A 13,867-nucleotide genomic window follows, 5' to 3' on the forward strand; every position below is an offset into this window, starting at 1 on the left:
GTAATGTCCTGTGTGTGTGTGTGTGTGTGTGTGTGTGTGTGTGTGTGTGTGTGTGTGTGTGTGTGTGTGGGAGGGATCCCCCCAGTCATTGCCAAGGGTGTCCTCGTCCCAGTCCAGGTAATTCAGGTTAAGAGGTTCCTCAAATCACACTCAGGGAGCACCAGCGTCACAGGGGATCATTGCACATTGTCGTCATATGCAGATTATTTATAACACCTTCCCAATTAAACAACTTTAACCCAGAGAGTGTTTTGTCTAATTTAGCTTATATTGTATAATTGTTGCTAAGGACCTCTTGAAATCGAATCGGTACATCTAAGGGCTAAACAAATTAAAACACAAATGAGACTTTTATCCTGGAAGGCTTTAGCTGCTTTGAGCTGCTTAGTTTTCATTTCATGAGAAAATAAAACCATATTGAACAAATGTTAGATTATATTGTCTTTCACTCCTTAGAATGCTGAACTAGAATATCTGGGTTCTAAAAAGCTGATTCAAGTTTATAGCCACAAATGTTCTTGTTGGGGCTGATCTATACTCCATTTGTTGATATTTTCAAGATGTTGCAGAACAACTTGTTCTTACAGTAGGCTACTTATGTGCCCTTAGTTATCTGCAGACCAACCCACAATGTACCCTAACCTCAATAAAAGCACATCTGGGAGGTTTTTGAGACAGGATATTTGTAGCATAAATGTGCTGCTGGAAAGAACAAACTCCCTGTGGAGAAAAAGGGGGTCGTTACTGGAGTGTACCAAATAAAGTGGATGGTGGAAAGTTGAAATTAAGTGTACTGTAGATATTCCTTGCCGTCACAAATAATCTGTCATTGTGTTCATTCCTGTCCTGCTGAGAGAGTGTTATTCTACACCCTGCAATGTGAGAGTCTGTCAATCCGGATGGATGAGAAGTGTAACAGTTGGGTTTTGCAAGTGGGAGTGTATTTCCTCTAAAGAAGCACTGTACAACTGCATTCATAATTTACGAGTGCGATAATATAGAGGAAGGTGAAATATGTAGACCAAACATTGCTTAGGAACGAGCTTGGGTATGCAGTTTGGAAAGGAAGTCTGACACAATGCACCATAAAACTGGACAAATGAGAAATGCGGAGCAGCAACAATTATAGAAGAAAACACTCAACATTTCAGGGTTTTGTTTGATCCTATACTCTTCAGCTTTACTCAGTTTGCCAAAATATAATACTACAATAAAGACAAATACATACACCTTACTTTACTGTATTCTCACAGGTTTCCTAGAAAGCATTAGATCAAATGATATTGTAAAAGTCATAATAACCTTAATCCAGCAAGGTATGTGTGAACGCATATGTGTGTGTGTGTGTGTGTGTGTGTGTGTGTGTGTGTGTGTGTGTGTGTGTGTGTGTGTGTGTGTGTGTGTGTGTGTGTGTGTGTGTGTGTCTATGTGTATGTGCTTGTGTGGACTACCCCTCCTAGTCTAAGCCTTTTCTAATCTGTTTGTATGCGTCCTCATATACGTCATCATGGCAATCCTAATCACCGTCATTATCACAAGCAACTCCCTCCTGATATAAACATCGTCCTGCTTCCCTGCTCGTAAAAGCTCTTTCTCAAAATGTTTGTCATGTCTAATGTCCAAAACGCAGACCACAAGGGAGGTGGTTGAGCTAAACACAGCTGACAGTTTTTCTAAAAATGAGTGCAATTTTCTTTGATAAATAAAGACACATTTTGATATCAGAAAAGGGATTGTGGCCTCTCACTAAAAGCAGCAGCCAAGAAACCAAAGCCAGATGACCCTTTACCTCCAAAGAGAGACAGAAAATGAGGATTGACGCATTAACCCTTCAATGTTTGTGTATCTCAAAGAAAACCCAAGGGCTAGGCCTCTGAACTGTTTTTCTTGAAAACTCCACATCTTTTTGTTTCATTACAACTGTTTGTTTTATAGCTGTGGTGGGAGTTTGTAACAAGCAGCCCGGCTTTGTTCCTGCAGGAAAGGGCCTTGGCATGATAACATCTTTTGGCTAGCCGCAGCTTTTGTTTGGTTTAAATAGTGACGTACACGGCTGCATAGCGACACTCCAGCGTACCACAGGGTGAGTAATGCTATTTCCTACTTTCTTTGTACTTTATCCCTGAATCAGCAATGACATTTTAATATCAGGGAAATTAGTTGATTCCGGTTTGTACCAACTTTTTTTTGTAATACATAATGACCTTTCAAGGTGCATATCGTAGCTGCTGTCAGGAATGCAACTAACATTTGTTTTCATGGGATTTGAATGGTAAAAAATTATTAAATATGTTTCTAATTCTATACATTTGCATTAATGGTGACAACTAGTTCAAGAGGACATGTTAAGATTGTTTCAGTCATCCAGCACTCTAAAATAATTATTGTTGAATTTACAAAAAAGTATATAACCGAGATAATCAATCAAATCTTACAATTTGAAAGTCTGAAAACTGTTTGTCTAATTAATGGACTGATTTTTTTGATACTGGTCCTAAGACACCATGTTCATGAATTACAATTATTAGCACACAAACACCCCCTCAGTTATTAATAAAATCAAGATGTACACTGTAAAATTATAAAATGTAGCTATCACAGTCATTTGAAACCTCTGACTGCACGCTAAAGCTAAAATGAGGCTGTGATTTACCTGCTTTTATTCTAGATGTATCTAACATCCCAATTCGGGGCAGTCCCTGCTCCCTTAGCTCCCAGCTTAAGCTTGTAAGATTTCTATTTCTGATTTACGCTGAGCTCATATAAGCACCTGCGGCTATCCCCTGCCTCCAATAAATCTGGCTAACTTCTTGAATTCTTATTAATGTGTCCATCTTACTGCTTCTGTCCTGTAGATGAACACATGATTGAATGCCCCATCTTGCAGCTGCTGTGTGCACATGGCTGAGAGACAGCACAGGCCTTGACGAATAAAATTGAAATAGATATTTTAAATGAATGTGATGTCAAAGCTGTCTCCAGGCCTTTCAGATCTGTGCTTCTTGTATGCGTTGCTGTGTACTCCAGGGAGCAAGTTATGTAACTATGGAGTCATATAGCCACAACTGTTGAAGCCAGTGGCAAGAAGGCCTTGTTGCCCTGTTTTTGTACATTTAATAAAATAAATGTTATTGCACCACATCCTATATTTGATAGCTGAAAGCATCCAAAAAGATCTCACTGAATAGAGAGTCAGTGATTTATCTTCATTAATGCTCATCATGCGAACAACATCTTGTCATCTTTTTAAATGTGTCAATCCTGCACATGTTGCATACATTTTCTTCTCCACACTACCTCTTTTAAATCAGCACGGCTCTCTCCTTTAAATACAGTGTATAGTATTTGTCAAATGTAAATATTGTTAATTTGTTATAATAGTATTGAAATCGTTTTAAAAAATAGCTCTGTCATAACAGTCCTTTTTTAATTTGATTTAGTTTTGTTACGTATTCTTCTTTCTGTGTCTTTGTTTGCACAACGTATACCAAAGCAAATTCCTCTTTTGTGTAAACATACTTAAATAAAACCGATTCTGATTCTATAAGCCAAGATATCCATTCAAAAGCACAAATGAGACATATTTGTTATCACCTTGTGAGTCGGTTTGTGTCATCATGGCAAAATGTGGTCTTGAAGAGACCCACTGTAGATCGACTTTTCACAGACACAGTTTTAATTACTTTGTTGAGGGTTTACATTTGTGTTTGCTGCAACAGTGCAAGAAGCAGTCAAGACATTTTAGAAGAGTATAGTTTAGATGAAAATGAATTTGAAGTTCAAAGATGGGTGTGTTTTGCGAACGGGCGCAGGAAGACAGAAGGTAGGGTGGGGAAAGGGCTATTGTACGATTCGGCATTGCGGCAAGTTAGTTTAATATTATTATGCCGAAAGCAGACCATCATCAACTAGATACACAGGTAGATATGCACAGTTTGACTCATTTTATATAATATATTATTTGTAATGATGCCAGTAGGTCCAAACTGTGTTTGTTTACTGCTGTCTGACAAACCGACTTTTAGATGCAGTAATAAGCGATGACAACACTGTTTCTAGATAATGTTCATTCTCCACTGCATTTCATCTGACCTAAGGGGTATGTTTATGTATTCTTATGTTGTTCTTGTGCAACACTAAATAATCAACTGTAAATAACTTGCAGAATAGCACAATAAGAAAACAAAAGAAGCATTATGTGAAAGAGATATCGGATGATAAATAGAACTCATTATGGAACGAAGATCTTAATATAGTCAATAGTAACTGACTGTGTGTGTGCTAAGACAAACAAACAGCGAGATGTGGTCCTAAAGAAGTGTGAAATGACAAACTGAATATTTATCAATTCCAAAGAGAGGCTAATTGAAAGTCCCCTAACAGAGAGAAGGTGAAACAGAGGAGTCTTTGTGAGCATCGTGCAGCATGCTACTCTCTATGCAGATTACAATTAGAGCCTCAAACATATCGGTGAGAACATGTCTGTCATGCTACAAGTAACTTCATAATCAATTTAACACTGCACTGCCTTGTGGGAAAGCTGGAGTAACAAGACATTCCAGTTCATTCTGACTATCACAGCTCTTACTCACACCTTACTGAGCTGACTGTAATATTAAGTGAAACTTAACAGGACCTTCTACAGGAGAAGATTATTTATCAGTCAAATGTCATGTAGTCAGACTAGGCTGTGTGTATGTGTGTATGACTGAGAGCAGTGAGCATTGCCTTGCCATTCTGTTGTTGTACATTCAGTTCGATAACAGACTGATCTAAGGTAAAGTATTGCAATCATTTTAAAAATAATAATCAGGAAAGACAACACTATTGGTCTTTAAAACAGCAATTATCAATACTTGTAAAAGGGTAAAATGCTATGTTTAGTGTCACGCTTCAGAAGTTTTCTCAACTATGAAATGTTTAAATCATTTAAAATGAATTTTGTTTTAATGGCCCGCACCAATACTAGTTTGGTTTATTCTCACACCGCTCGGTGCTGCTTGAATGTATAAGACATTTGCTAAATAAAATTGCAATATATAGACATGAACATAATACATAATATTAAATAATGACAAGGGAGCCGCTTAGCAAATATTTTCACACTGTTTTTGACAAATACAACATTATCAAAATTGTGTTCTAGCATTTAGTGAATAATGCACAAAACAGAACAATTATCAAAAACCTTTCTGATTGTAAATGTGTGACTTTTGTTTTTTACAAATAAATATAGAGAAATTAATTGTGTCAGTCTGGTATTAAAATACACTTAAACTGGAGGAGGTGAGAGAGCACACTGTGTCCTGAAAATGATTTGTATCCCCACATTTGTTCACACATACCAGCCTGGTTTCTGAGGGAGAATGCAGTGGAAGAGAAAGTGTGAAGAAGAGAGTGTTTAACTGTGTGTTTCTATCAGGGGGTGTGAGAGGAGAGCACCTCAAATAAGAGTCAATCTGCATAACCTTGCATGGTAAACACACACACACACACACACACACACACACACACACACACACACACACACACACACACACACACACACACACACACACACACACACACACACACACACACACACACACACTACTGATGGTCCTGGGACAACAGTGAGTGATGACTTATTCTTCTCAGAACTGACAGCAGTTCTCTGCTGTCTCAAAAAAGCCTATTTCAAAAGGTCCAAACAAAGTAAGTGTGAGTGATAGAAAGTAATCTAAAGTTTGTCTGAGGTTGACCCAGGACCGTAGAATCAATGAGGATGTGCAGTGTGAAAAAAATAGAACAATGCCTAGTGTCTTGTTATCTGAGGTAGTCACTAAGGGGGAAGGTGAGAGGGAGAGTAAAACTGGGTGTCCTCTAACACTTAGAAACAAACAAGAAACAAAATTACAGATATCAATTATTGTTTACTCCCTCCAATATTTCAGGAAGGGGGAAGTGATGCCTCAATGCATTTCCAATACCTGTTAGCTAAATATAGCCTCGTCTATCCTCTACCCTGGATTCACTTAATTGGATTACTACACACACTTTTCATTCCCGTTCTGGTCAATGTTTGATGCTGTTTCGACAATCATACATCTCCGTTTATTCAGTGTGCTGCTGAAAGCAAAACCCTGTCCATTTCAAATGTAGGATGAAATGAGCGTGCCAATAATTGCTTCAGTCCAGACGTTCACTCTGCATGGAAGGATTGTGTATGCGCACTAGACTAAAGATCAATAAAAGATGCTGACTGTCACAATAACCCTATGATGCAGCATGGCCTGATGAGAGGAGAGGGGGCAATTATGTTCTTCGTCGTCCTCAATGCACTCTGGAGTGAGATGCACGTGCCCAAATGAATACAACATATACAATTGTGTTTTAATGTCTAAAGGCGAGTGCCATGGCTGCACGTTTTAGACGGATGTATTTATTGCTCTATTCTCTCAGTGCTACTCTGCTGGTGTACCTCAGGTGTGACACATGCAGAGGGTCTGGTCCATTATCAGGGTCCCCCTTAAGCTAAATAGACACACCCCATACACTACAATAGAGCATAGCTCTGCTGTGTAGAGAATGAGAAAAGGAAAACCCTGTCTGACGCTTGAATGGAGTCTGACAGGCCCATCCCCCATTTTCAGAGACTAATGCTCGACTCTGACAACCATGACAGCTCGGAATTGTTGTTGCAACACTCACTACATTTCCTACATCTAATTCTGCAACACAACACGTTCCAGCAGACTGTGATTTACATCCTAATTTCAGATAGATTTCTCTCAAATTAGTTTAAGGAGTTACAGCCACAAGGGACAACTGTATCGACGCAAAGGCCTGTGATAAGAGGCACATAACAGTTAACGCTATAACCTAGGATGTAGAATTATATTATAATAAACATTGCATTGTGCAAGACTTATGCATTTCAATCAAAGCAAGAGGAGATGTAAGTAAAGTGAGTGCGGGTCATACTGAAATATTTCACAGTGAACCAACAGATACTTTGTATGACTTTAAAGTGTTAAAGGATGATGTCTTGAAATGACATTTTAAAAGCTCACTCATCCAAACTTTATAGTCAAGGTGCTTTTCAAGGATGTTTGGATGTGTTGTCGTTTAAAGTGTGTTCATGGATTACCAAGGAATATTTGACAATGCTTCCTGGTTTGAGCCCAGCCCTCTTTTGTTTACTTACATGTGTAAGTCTAAGTGGCTGGGTGAATATGCTTTAGAGGCTTTTTGAATGTGCATGTTTGCATAAAGTTCACCTGTTTGTTTGCATCTATTCCTCTGTGTTCCATTTAGTTATCTAACACTCGATTGTACTGTCTCGACTGAAAAGGTCAGTAAATGACCCTCCATATATTCAAGTCAAGTTATTTGAAGTGTATTATGTTATGTAAAAAACACTTAAACCTATTATATTGCATTATCAGGAACATCTCATACTCTGCAATATGAGCGGAGGTATCAGTTGAATATATCGCTGCTATTTATGAGTACACGTTGTGCTACATACTGTAGATTGCATAGACATCCGCCCTAAAGCTCATCTTTCCACATCCTCCCTCCTTTACTGTAAAATCACCATTCACCAGTGTAGAGAGAAACAAGAGAAAACATATATCAAATATAGTGTGCATGTCTGTGATTAGCTTTAAAACAAAGCATAGAGAATACCCAAAGGCCTAGGGCTGTTAGTGACTGAAATAAAATTAAAAAAGTGGTTAAAAACGCAGACACTAATGGCAAAGAAAACCAGTTGGACAGCAACATAACTAACCCTACTACCATTTGTTTAAAGAGTAACATAAAATGCGTTACTAGCACAAAGAACTCAAATGACTGGAAAACATTGTTTTGCTCAAATCCCAATAGCCCACCGTGATGTCATCACTGAGTCCACTGTGTCCCTCCCAGTTCATAACATAGCTTTGAGACAATTATTCCCCTTAGATACCCAGCCTTAGTATGACTAATCAAAACAACACATTATAAAACTAACTATACAGCACTATGTCCAGATGTTTTTCATATCATTTTGCTATTGAAAAGCATCTCAGCGTTGCAATACCTGTGAGTGCTTGCTATTTGGGATAAGCACACAATTTGACCCACTTGTAGATTTAGTGTGGGAGAAAATGACAGGAAATGTATGGCCCATTTAACAATAAATGTCCCTGAATACATCTGAGCTGAGCTGGGAAAAAACACTGGGCTGGGCTAGCCTTAAGGGAGCTCTAACCACACCACAAAAACAACACACCCGCTCACAAATTAATCTGCATGCCAATTGTATGTATTTAAAATGAACTCACAAAACATTTTCCTATATATAAAGGAAGAGCAGTTAATTCATTAAAAGACCAATTAAAAGCATAGAAAAAGTAAACAACTTCACATGTAGGTCTATTTTCAAAACATCATCACTTCCATTACTCACCATATCCAAGAGTGTCTTCTTAAAGGGAAATGGCTGAGGTGCATCATGGACCTGTCACTGTGGACACCTGGACATTGTCCAGGCTTCATACTGCAGCTGGGTCAGGACTGATCCCCCTACCTTTCTATCTGGCTATCTATCTCCAGACACTGCCCCACAGTATCCGCAGGCCACAGCACAACATGTAGTGTCCCATACTGCAGTCCACTGCTGTGATAAACCCATTCAGTTTCAGTAAGGAGCCCCTTCTTAACTTCCAACCTCACTGGTTTGGTCCTAGTGCATCACTGTCAAAAGTGCCGGCTTACATCCAACAAGGCAATTTTAAAAAGTCAAACTACATAACACCATAAAATCCGTTGAGTTTGTGAAAAGAAATAAACATCCCAATAAAAGTGACAATAAAAAAGCGAAACTGGCAGCAGAGTTGAGCCCAGTGTGAACTCTGTGTTTCAGCGGGAGTGTCAGCAGTGCGAGCACACAGGCGGCCACCCAGCAGGACCAGCTAAGCTCTCCGGCCGCTGCTCCTTTTTCCGAGGAATTCTTCCGGCAAAGGTTTGGAAATTACTGTCCCACATCCACATGGTGAACTGGTTCAGGGACTCAGTCCTCCGGAAAACATTCCTTTTCCTGACAGGCGGTCGGGGAGGCAGTGGTAGTCACACCAGCATGACAGAGCATGTTACACACAGAGTCACTCACACGCTCACATTCGCTCTCATCCTCTCAGCTTTGCCCTCTTTGTCTCTTACTCTGCGTCCCCCTCTCTGTGCTTGCCCTATAACAACCTCCCAGGAAGGGAAGTGAGGAAACAGGGAGAGAGAAAAAAAACAGTGAAGTGTCTCTTCGGTATCTCCCCTTCTCAGTCTCTGTCTCACTCGTCTCTCCCTTCCTCCCTCCCTCCCTCCCTGCTCGAGTAAGTGGGATGTCCTGACCCTGTGTAAGAGGTGTGCCTGACTCTCAGTATCCAGTCAGCTAAACCTATTGATCCTCTTACCACATGCAGCTGCACTTCATTCAGAGAGGAACACGTCTGCACATGTACAATCTGCATACACGCAGGAGTGCTCCTATTCACACCTAGAGCCTCTATTAGGTTAAGTTATATGGGCAAAGTGTTGACAGAAGTAATTCCCCTCATTTCCTTCCTTTAATTCCACCTTCCGCTGTACTTCTCTTTTCTTAAGTGATGTGTGTTTGGATCCATCTTAGTCCTCCTTAAAGCTGCTGTTGCCATGTAAGTTTGTTTTGTGTTGTTGCTACTCCAAGCACACCCTCTGTCTGTCTCCAGTGTCTGCATGCATGCCATAAAATGTCAAACCGCACAACAAAGGCCATCTTATTTTTCTCTTTGTTTATGTGAGTGTGTGTGCCATAGTTTTTGCGTGTGTAAGTGTGAAAGCATGCAGGGGGCCTCTCGAGGCATGTTTGTTTTGAATTACTTGTTACACAGGATGTCTTACTTGGTTGCAGAATAATTCCTCTGTCTTAGCACCAGCTGCAGGCCCCAGTCGGTAATCAATTGTGAAGATAAGATAAATCACAGCAAATCTGCAATTCATTATATTTAATATTATTCAGAGTGCATGTCTGTCTATGTACCACTCTGTGTTTGCATGCATGTGTACAAGTGACTTTGCATGCACACATCAATTTGCACATTTGTGATCAAGTGGTGTTAGCGAGGAAGTTATGAGTTGAGGTTGGGGTTAGCACACTAAAGTTGTGTCTGTGTGTGTTTTGCATTAAAGTCAATAGCTGTGGATGGGTTCCAGTTGCTGCGGTCTGAAAAACAGGATCCAGCTCTGCTTTTTAAACACATCCTGCCCAAAACACGTCAGCAGCCTCCCAACTCCTGCCAAAAGCCAAACCACCTCACAGCCTCTAAAAGCCTGCACCTTCAGCCACAACAGCCAGGGTTGAACAGGGCGGAGGGAAGCTGCATGTTCAGGAATCTGCTTGCGGGAACATAGAGACAGAAAAGCAGTTCTCTGGGGGGATGTGGGTAGTTTAAGTGTGTAAAGAGGCAGGGTTGACAGCTTAAGCAGCACCAGGGAGAGCATTTTCATTAAATGGGCTTTAAGGTTAAGCAAGAATGCAGTTAGAAAGCTCTGAAGCACCTGTTATTCATTATGTATACACAGTGAACGAAAATCAACACTCCAGCTGTCTCTTGGATAGATCCTTTTAAACAATCATATCATTTCACACAACTCACATCGGATGAAACTGGGGCCAGTAGTGGAATAATACAATATACACTGTATGACCCTGTGCGTGTGTTTGCGCATGTGTAAGCTATTACATAAGCTGAGTCCCTGCTTTGGGGGCTGTTTGTCCCTGCTCTACTCAACACTGGAAAGCTGACTTCATGACTCATCCTTCAACCTGAGAGAAAAAGCCAGGATGAGAGAGTGTAAAGGCAGCGTCAAATACATATAGAAAGCAGGAGAGGGAGAGAGAGGGAAATAGAGGAGTACAGACAAAAAGCAAAGCTGCGAGGAGAGTTGCGACGGATTAGCGCTAGTATCTTTAGAACAAGGAGATCAATGATGAGGCTTTACTCGTTCATTTTACGATGGGACCAGGAGAAAAAAAGAAGGAGGGTGAAAGTGTAGCAGCGACAAATCAAGGTAAGATTGATGAGGATTAAATTAGAGATCAAATGCAACCATGCTGCAGGGACAGAGGAATCTTGGAACAGCGATATGTGCCAGGCAGAAAGCTAACACAATGACAAATTACAGCCATTAAGTACAGTGTTAACCCATCATCATCTGTGACCCCTGCTTATAAGCAGGACAATGATTTTCCATTTACAAAAAAATCACATCATATTTGAATCAGCAGGCCATGACATTAGTGTCTGAAATAGCTCTCTGTAACAGGGCCTCAGAGGGAAAGAGGCCGGATTACACAGCAGTACAAGTACATATCGATTTCACATGTACTGCCATTTAGAAAAGTACTTTTCTTCATTTATCTGCAGATCGATGTCCAAAGAACACAGGCTGAACACAAGCTGCAGTCACATCACAGAGCTGCTTCGACAGCACGGCCTGCCAGATGTATATATGAGGAATAATGAAACTCTTCAGGTCACAAAACCTGAGGAGGAATGTAAGGTACGCCTTACTACATGAAAATCAATATATGAACTGTGTTACATATTGATGCCTAGTAATATAATGGACTTTATATTCTAATACACATGCAAATCCCTCTAGAGACTGCCAGGAAAACAGGCCTCTTTCACGTTTTGTTCCTTTGAGGTAGGCTAGCTGTCCATCACTCTGCGTGTCGCTGTGGAAACGCCTTGGGCCCGGTCTTCCTGCTTGCCATTCACAGATGGTTATGCAGTGGCATTTGAGCAAAGGTTAACTGATTCCCCTTCTAAATCAGATATTTGTAATTAGATCCCCTCATCTAATGGGGACACAGAGGCTTCAAGGGCCATTTGTAGAATGTGAAGAATGTTCAAGTGTTCAAAAAATGGCTCACTTGTGGAGAGGCTTTTTGACTCAGAGGACTTCATTTGCTACTGTATATGGGTGAGAAATGTACTACGTATATAACAGTAACAAAAGGAATTTCCCAAATAAGAAAATAAAAACATTTCACATGAGCACAATATCTTTTACTTTAAGCTCTTAAATGTGTTTACAAATAAAACTGTCTTAAAGCACCTACCTTTCCATACAGTAGCCTAGGATTAGGCTCCATCTGACAGTGGTTATTAGGCATATATTGTGCGTAATAGAACTATCAAATAGTTAAAAATATTTATATTACAAAGTGAACCGCTTGTGCCGTAATCAGCAAAGGCAAAGGCAAAAGGCACAGATAATGATGTCTTCTAGAAACCCTTCACCAACATATAAAGCTTAAGGGCGCGTATGTCACAACGTGTACTGCTCCACTTTCACAAAGCGCAACAGAAAGCACACTAAATCTGCCCTCATTTTCAAATGGGCTCAATCAGGTGGAGAGCCAGACCCCATGGTTAAAAGCATCATGAATATCTGGTTAAAAACCACCCATTTAATTGGTGATATTTATTGTGAGTGCTATATGACGAGGTTGTCCTAGAGCAGGTACAGATGGGAGCTACATAAACATCAATGGTCCATACCCGAGGCCATCTCACTACAACGCCATCTGCTGAGCATGGGACTCACTAACAGTGGAAGCAATCAACTCTGCTCTTACCCCTGATGCCTTCATTATCCCATTACTACATGGACAGAGAGAATATCACTTTTACTATGTTAAAGTGCCTACACTGAAATCAAAAACCAAGTGGCTAATACACAATGTACTAACAAGGGTGTACGTGCAAAGAGTTTCCTTACTACTATTGATTTATTGCAGGTTTTGGTATTTACCACTTGACATCACAAACTGCATAGGTGTGTCCGCACAAGTGATAAAGATGGAGGAAACACATCTCTTCTCAAATTTCAAGGCTTTTATTGTGATGTGTGTCATGTAGTTATGACAATGAAAATCTTAGGTCACAGGCTTATTAACAATTCTCAGTTTTAGACGATATATTTAAATTCTTTCTTCTTTTTGATGGCTTTTTGGATACGAATATTTTTCAATTTTTCAAAATGTCTGAATTATTTTGGAGCTGATCTAATGTTATAAAAACAAGGGCACTGATTAGGGTCACACACTGTATCTGACCTCCTCTGTTTGCTCTTCCCCTAACTGATATATGAAAGCCAGTTTTCAGGCTGAAGCACTTATTATCGAGTGGTCTATCAATTCACAGCATTGTAGTTTTTATCTGCAGCCATCAGGGAATAAATAGGACCAGTTAGATGCTGCATTGCACATTTCAATAAGAGGGGCATGCATTTAAAATCCATTATGTATCTCATTAATGTCACCACCAGTCACCCTTCTGCACTGTTACCATAGAGACAATACATCGTGACAGATGTAGCCGGTTTTAAGTGAACACGAGTGATGTTTGATAGAAGAGTTTGGTGACAAGAGCGAAATACTTTAACATGCCGCTGCAGGTAAAGCACAGGTGTAATAATTGACATTAATAAAAAACGCTATCTATTTAGCTTGACGTTTTCTAGGGTGATTAAATGATAAAATGATTTTTCCGCTATGACAAGTAAAAAGTGTACACTGCATAAAATGTCTGAGAAGTGTGGGTTAAATCCCATCTAGTTTTTCATCTTAAACTGAAAAACTAGAATTGAAAGTTGTCTAATTGTTGCACATTACTGAGATGATAAAAAAAGAAATATGAAGACAATTACATACATTCATGAGCGAAGCATCCTCAATGTGGGTGGGACAATTTGACAGGGGGTGTGGGCAGGTGGTGGACCTCACCTCCTCTAGGGGGGTCCGGGAGCATGCTCCCCCGGGAAATTTTTTTTTTTTAAATGTTGAAGTTAAAAGCATCAA

At 40.0% G+C, this 13,867-nt stretch overlaps 1 protein-coding gene across 3 annotated transcripts in view; it reads right to left on the bottom strand.

Moving 5' to 3' along the window:
- Nucleotides 1-13,867, bottom strand: part of pde4d (phosphodiesterase 4D, cAMP-specific) — a 184,822-nt gene that overhangs the window by 44,672 nt on the left and 126,283 nt on the right. Inside the window, exon 1 of one of the 3 annotated variants that reach the window (XM_079689446.1) lies at nucleotides 8,435-9,236. The exons of the other annotated variants lie outside the window; for them this stretch is intronic. Within the exon in view, the coding sequence (XP_079545572.1) occupies nucleotides 8,435-8,523 (89 nt within the window). The 5' untranslated portion in view covers nucleotides 8,524-9,236. Of the gene's footprint in view, nucleotides 1-8,434; nucleotides 9,237-13,867 lie in introns of those variants that run through there. 3 annotated transcript variants of the gene reach the window in all.

Source organism: Notothenia rossii (genome assembly GCF_949606895.1).
Source record: "Notothenia rossii genome assembly, chromosome: 6".
Taxonomy (NCBI): Eukaryota; Metazoa; Chordata; class Actinopteri; order Perciformes; family Nototheniidae; genus Notothenia; species Notothenia rossii.